Here is a 7,303-nt window from a genome sequence, read left to right on the forward strand (position 1 = left end):
GTTGCTTGTGCACCGTGATGACACGCCGATTAAAAAATCTAGGATTTCACAAGCAATTTGAATGTGTCAGCTAATGTGTGCTCTGTATATGTCACAGGATGTGTTATCTGCATGTCTTTGGGCAGCACACATGGTAATATTCATTGGTGCCATATGTGTGCCGTCTCTGAATGAAACAACTTCCATTTTACACTGTTTTCTTCTATTTATTTCCTCATAAAACAGTAAAATTTTAACACAGTAGTAGCAGCAAAGGAAGAGAAACAGCAGTTTCTGCACTGAAACTGTTTTCCGTGCTTATACAGCCACTTCATCTTTTATGAGCGGATTCCTAAAATTGCTGAGGAAGCAGCACACTTGAAACACGTGGTCAGCAATATCAATCATGGAAATTGGGAATGGCCGGTCAAGTACACGAAAACTTTTCACACGTGCAATAGCCCGTTCAGCATGGACTCTTGCACAGGCAATGTGCCGCGTTTCATGGACTGCAGCTGGTGGCATGTGTTTTTGATGACGCTGACGGAATGGTGGTCGGTACACAGTCACTCCAGGTGGTATGCAGGGGAAGGTGAAACCTTTGTCCACCATGACTGCATCTCCTTCTACTAACTCGCCCAGCAATCCACTGCTTTCCAGGATCGTCGTGTCTGACACGGACCCACCCCAAAGGCGGAAAACAAACGCTATGTATCCATCAGGGGTGCACCCTACAAGCACCTTGTATGTGTTGAAATGTTTGTATGGTGAAAATGTTTGCCTTTGGGCACTTAGCGACGATGATCGCTGAATTCTTACTTCAGTTGCATCAAGAACCAATCTTGTGTCCGCAAAGTCACGAAATGACTTCGGCAGGTATGGTTGCAAGGCTTCCCGAGAAGGTAGTGACGTCAGTTTTTTTAGCTCTCGTTGCAGCAGATTCACCCATGTAGTGAAGATGCGGCTAACCTGGCTTTCACATATTAGGAAGTTGCGTGCTAGCTCTACACCACCTATTCCTCTTCTCAGCCTATGCAATGTCATAAAGAGCTCATTTTCCAATTCACTATCTTTTTGATGGCCACGGAGGCCATTTTCGCCTTTCTGGTTCGAACCCCAGTATGCCATTTCACTAGCAAGGGGGTTTAGGTAGTTCAGTAAGCTTTGGAAAACTGCAATGTTTGGAAGTCCGACGTAATGCATGCATTTGCTTGGATCACGCAGTATTTTGACTGTGAGAAGTCTTCACTCTACCCTTTCAAGCTTGTTTTCAAGCCTTAAGTTTCAGTTCTGAAGCTGGATAGCAAGTTTCTGCAGTTCACCGAGAGTGCGCTCCATGCGTCTCACGTTGCCACAACTGCACTGTTGACAACTGCATTCTGGCAGCGGTGCCTGCAATGGCTTGATATCTGCAAATGATGGCAAAGGAAACAAACTGTCACTTTCACTCAGGTAGCAGAGGTGCTGTGATAGAATATATTGGTTGCCTGGTGACAACCACTGTTTCCATAGCTGTACTGCATACGGAACAGTAATCTTAAGAGTGTCATGCCGCGGTGGTCACATTTCGATGGAGGCAAAATTCAAGGTGCCTGTGTATTGTGCTTTGTCAGTGCATGTTAAAGAGCCCGAGGTAGTCTAAATTTCCAGAGCCCTCCACTACGGTGTCCCTCATGGCCTGAGTCGATTTGGGACGTTAAAGCGCACGAAACCAATCTAATGTTGACCTATGATAATTCATGCTCACTCCGTTCCGGTTAGAAAATAATCACGGACTCAGCTTTGTTTCAAAGCCAAGCATAACGTTTGCCAAGATCCACTGAATAAAAAAAAAAAAAAACAGGACTAAAATGCTGAAAGTGCAGTTTTATACCAGTGATTTTTGCAGTGAGTTATGGAAAGGAATTATAGGTGTAATGCTAAGAGACAAGAAAAGAACAGGAGGGGTAGGGGAACAAATCCGTGTTGATGACATCTTGGTTGAAACCAAGAAGGGAAGATAACCGATGGGCATTAAGAGTAACGAGTCATTCCAAGGGATGGCAAGCATAACAGGGGGTGTCGAATGTTAGGTGGGTGGATGAGATTAAGAAGTTTGCCGGGATAACAAGGCTTCAGCTAGCACACGATCATGTTATTGGAGAAATATGGGAGAGGCCTTTGCCCAGCAGTGGGCGTAGTTAGGCTGACGGTGATCTTTGATGGCGTATTTCTGTATTCGCAGAAAACTCTTGTTGATGTCGAAAATAAAGTGCAGTGTTATAATGCTGAGAGAAATTCCAGGGAAGATTAAAGTAAACTCAGCACAGGGAACATTAATGTCAGGTTACGAGTCATAATGCCTATGTTACATATACCTAGATGTCTTTATACTGACGTGGTATAGTGAGCGAATATCTTTAGTCGTTTCCCCTTGAGCCGGTGATGGGGATGCAGGCTGTTCCATGGTGGTTAGTAGCTCCGGCTGGGCTGCAGATGTATTTTCATTCATGCCAGCACCTGCAGGATGAAGTGAAAGAATACTAAAATATTTCCATAACTTGTTAAAGTCACTGCAGGAAGAACCTTTACAACCTTATGGGCTTTTTTGCTATGTGCTCTTAGTTACTATAATGCTAACGCTGAGTATACCATGACAGCCTTTTGCTGCTACGGTTTAATGTATATGTACCTTTACTGGCCTTCCCTTGGCTCAACGAAGGGGCTGTAGGTTGCTGTGTGGCAGGGAGCTGACATGCTGTGTTCTTGTTACCTTGCTGCTTTGTAGAAGCAGCGCCTGTAATGAAGTTTCATGATGGTTAGAAAAAATCAGCTAAACCTTCAGAAAAAGTGTACAAAAAAGCAGGTAAAGCATGCACAGACAAACAAACGAGAAACCACATGCCAGGTGCCTCTAAAAATTCAAAGACCATGATCCACATTGTCATCACTGTAGTGAACAAATACAAAGCTGTGTTAAAAGTACACACTCAGGGCGCACCGCCTTGCAGCGGTCCAGACCAAATACAGCATGCACATCCCATCACAAGCCACATGGTACTTACATGCTCCCGTCGAAAAGCTCTAACACTTGTTAGTGCGATAAGTGGTACTAATCCGCTACGGTAGCTCAGTGGTTAAAGTAAGTCGGCCGTAGCCCGAAAGACAAGCGCTCAATCACGACATGAACGGGAGCGCTCCGATGAAGGTGAAACAACGCACGTCCAAGTGTTCGATAAGAGGACACGTCAAAAACGCTTTAGACCAGCACTCCTCACTACAGTATTTCTCATACTCCATAGGTTGCTCCAGGACGTTGAGTGCGAAAACGAAAAAGTGGAAACTTGCAAGGTCGCTCCTCAAGTCTAACGCAGCGCTTCACGCTCACTCGATTAGCGTAAAGTGTCCACAAAGCGCACAGCAAAACAATAATTTCGAGCTGTACGTTTTCATTCTTAACAGGCCCGCAGTTTTTTAATTTCGCTAATCTCTTGTTACTTCTCCATTTAAACGTCTTGTTGCAGCGTTCCGCGCGGCTTCTGAAGCTCGCCGCGCTCACTCGCGCGCATGCGGTTCCTAGCTCGCATCAATCCATATTTCAACCTATAAAAACGACACAAGTATATACGAACTGAAACCTTGCATTCACCTTGGTTTTTCAGCCAACGGCTGTGCCGATCCGCACCAGCCTGGCTCGGAGTTCTCTTGTAGCAGAACATATTTGGCACGTAGTCGGGATGATTCTTAAAAGTTGACGGCTGCCCTGCAATTTTCCAAAATATTAGCAAAACCAGCAAAGCTGTCATAACTGGAGGAACCAGTGCAAAAGGACACGGCTGAGAAATGCGACATGGACGGGCGACCCGGATACGCGGAGCATCCGTACGGGTTGTCATGCCAGATCGTTTTTCACCTTATCGATTCTGTTTACGCTGGCTAGAAGCATAGTAAACTACCTAGCTCAACCACATGCATTGCTCAAAACCTGTCGCATGTTGATCAAGTTTGTTTTATCACTTACCTGTAATAAAATGCGCGCTGCAAATGCGTGAATGTTCGTTCGGCTGCCACAACGAACCGTCTTCATTCTTCTTCTTTACCGCAGCAATCCAAGCATCTCGCTTCTCGGGATACAGTTTCGCTAAAAAAAACTTTACCGCCTCTTTGTCATAGAAGTAATTAGTACAGCCATACGCGACGCAGTGCGCTGGCATTGTGCCAAAACGTGCAGCCCTGAAACTCCCGAGACTACCAGATCAACGTGGTCTGGCGGAAAGTCGTCTGTTTGCTTTCCAACCAAACTGAGGACGCTGCTGTCCGGCTTCTTTCGCGCATGCGCAACAGGTTTCCGGCAAGTTGTCAATTCGTGTGTAGATTCACGGATCATAAGGAATGTCAATGTAGTTGCAGTTAGTGGTTACCCGGTACCACAGCACACTTGGCGTGCACTAGTCATGCAGTGGTACCAGGCCACACCATGCTGCTGAGAGTGCTGAGCCACTTGTAGCAGTATTGAACCAGCCCTTTCCTTTTAAACTGTATAACTGCTTTCCGTACACTCAGCCCCCCCCCCCCCCCTCCTCCCCTGACATCACGTAACAGGAGTCTATATTTGTCACATTTTTGAAAACATACCGCACTACTTAAAATGCAGTAAGGTGCCACGAAAGATCAAAGCATTGATTCAGCTGATGCTGCAGATGAGCTGCTACATCTACATCTCTGTAGCGTTATCTGGTTGGTGTTCATACACTGGGCTCAACATAGCAGCAGTGGTTAATTGCACTGGCCCTCGCAGCAGTAAGGAAACATGTTGCAGTGAGTGCTCATCTTAAGGTTGCCACTTCAAAGGGAACATTATTTTTGGGCGCTGAAGATAGTGAGGTTTAGCCTTGTAGTCATTACCGTGACTACAAGTTAGACCGCTACCAGTTTCAAAAGAGGAAGAAAATTTGTCAGCACTCCTAAAGGCACACGGTACGATGCTATGTGGGGCTGGAGGGCGACCGGTACTTGGAAGATCACTGTCTTGCTGGCTGGCTTGAACATCCTAAACCTGAAAAAGAGGACAGAACCTTTACAGCTATGCAAATACATCGCTTATTACTTACATTTTATTTCGATATTCACCCTTACTCGAGGCCCATGCTTGACTGTCACTATAACGACAGGTGCGAACGTGCCCAAGACACTCACTGTCTCTTCTTGGGCGCGTTCGCGTCGGGCTTTATCTCGACCAAATAAAGCATGGGCTTCAAGTTAAGGCACATTTCTGAATGTGTGGGTAAGACATACAATGTAGCTTAAGACGCCTAATGTAACCAGTTTTCAGCTCCTCTAAATTCAGTGATTAGGTTACAGTCCCAGAGTATAAATCCACACCTATAGCATCTTTATCATGGACGCAGATCTGAGGTATCTGCTTAAATAGCACCACTGAGAATAATATTGTCTTTGCAAGCAGTAGAGCACAGCAAAGCTTTATATAATGTGCAAAAAGATCGACTGTTCAAGAACACGTGAAGGTAGATGGTTCGTGCCTACAAATGATACAAGCACTTAATACTGCACGCTATACACAGGAGCTATGTAAGAGTACAGAGGAGCAACAAAGTGTGCAAAATATCACGTAGATCTACAGAGAGCCCTTATTACAAAAGACCTCCACCGGCAGAGAGAACAAAAGCAATGCATGCACCACTATTGAAAACGTGTGCCAGAACCACTGAAACCATCGTGCCATTGTGCAAAAAAGCTGCGGACCGCGAGAAGCACGTACAGTGCAAGAATGACTAGGACGATTATGAGAAGATGAACTAAAACACGGGCCAAAGGGAGACAAGAATGTCACTTCTCTATCGCCATTTGTTTCGGGTTATACTTCAACTAGTCTTAGCTATGCACCAATTGGCTCAGTTTAATACTATTCTGAGAAGAAACACCACCGACATGCCTTGAAGGGTAGTGCCAAAACCGCTGGGCGTTTGCGTTGTGCATCAGCTCTTCCTGCCCATACTAAGCACTGATTACCGGCATAAAAGAGAAGATAGTACAAAAACAAACCACCGACATACCTTGAAAACTGTGCCTGCTGAAATGTGCCTGCTGACGACCGGACACCACTGCAGACATGGCGAGAATAAGAAATGAAGTGCCACAGCATCAGCACCGAAACCTAAAAGTGGTTCGTTGGGAGAACGGAAAGGTTAGCGCTATCTTCTGCAGCCCTTCAGGGAGCACATCATAGAGCAGCACGGCTCAGCTGTGGAGAATGCTCAGCGCCACCATTGGAACACAAGCTCACACATGCCTGCATAATGCCTAGAATGGGGGAGTGGGTCCAACGGAGGCCCCGGCAAGCGGCGAGAGTTAAGCAAAAAACGTTGAAATTTGCGGCGGCGCTGCAGTCGCCTTCTTCTTAAAGCTGCTCCTTCCTCGGACGTTCCGGCCAATCCGGTGCCTCGGCGGCCCGGCCCAACCACGCCTACCGACGGTGGTTACGGCGGCGCCGAGCTGTCGTCTGCTCGACGCACCATCGTGCTTGTGTTTGTTTCGTCGATTTTTGTTCCTAGTATGTGCGAAAGAAAGAATACAATAAAAAACTGCTTTGTCATGAATTGAGGTTCCTTGCTTCCGTCAAATGATGCCGTCTGCACGATGTTTACGCGCACAGACGGCCTTCGCTTATGTCTTTAGTTTATCTCGTAACTCGGTGACTTGGTAGTGTGCTTGAAGAATGAAAGGATGAGCACACCTCGGCGAAAGAATTGCTGTTGTGTAGTGGGTTGCAAAACCGTATACTGTAAGTTGAAAGGTCAGGCCGAGCTCTCGCTCTTCGGAGTCCCTAAAGATGAAGAAAGGCGACGCACGTGGGAGCTCAATCTTTACGGCACCGATCGGCCCTTTGGAAGTCACCGACCCCATTTGTGAGCTGCACTTTGATGCAAAGTACATACGGAGGCATTATGTGCATATCATCAAAGGTCAGGAAGTATCTAAACAGCTAGGAAAGCCTGCGCTTCGGTGTGATGCGGTACACACAATCTTTCGCTGTATTTTTCGGAGTATCTCTACGAGCAGCCTACACCCGAGCAGCATCACGCTAAAGAGAACGGCCTCAGATGCAGCAGATGAAGGCCGGTCATCGAAGAGAACGCCCCCGCTCTCAGTTGAACCGTCATTCTCAGTTGAACCGTCATTCAGATTGGAGGCACGTGACAATGGAAACCTGAGCGAGCTCAATGACATAGACAGCCGATAACATGCTTCCTAATGCAAGCCAATATAAACAATGCGTTTTGGTTGATTCACCCAGGGGATCTGTAAAACCAACTACATCTCAGGC

General features: G+C 46.4%; 1 protein-coding gene across 1 annotated transcript; it reads right to left on the minus strand.

Moving 5' to 3' along the window:
- Window positions 1–264: 264 nt before the first annotated feature.
- LOC140215539 (uncharacterized) lies at window positions 265–3,744 on the minus strand. Its single transcript, XM_072286057.1, has 3 exons — window positions 3,608–3,744; window positions 2,651–2,755; window positions 265–2,478 (listed from the first exon to the last, which is right to left on the minus strand). Exon 3 carries the CDS (start codon window positions 1,180–1,182, stop codon window positions 298–300), a length of 885 nt encoding a protein of 294 aa, XP_072142158.1. The 5' UTR covers window positions 1,183–2,478; window positions 2,651–2,755; window positions 3,608–3,744; the 3' UTR covers window positions 265–297.
- Window positions 3,745–7,303: the final 3,559 nt, after the last annotated feature.

Source organism: Dermacentor andersoni, chromosome 1, assembly GCF_023375885.2.
Source record: "Dermacentor andersoni chromosome 1, qqDerAnde1_hic_scaffold, whole genome shotgun sequence".
NCBI lineage: Eukaryota > Metazoa > Arthropoda > Arachnida > Ixodida > Ixodidae > Dermacentor > Dermacentor andersoni.

Coding starts and splice junctions, on each gene's coding strand:
- LOC140215539 (XM_072286057.1), bottom strand. CDS start 1,182: ATGCATTACGTCGGACTTCCAAACATTGCAGTTTTCCAAAGCTTACTG.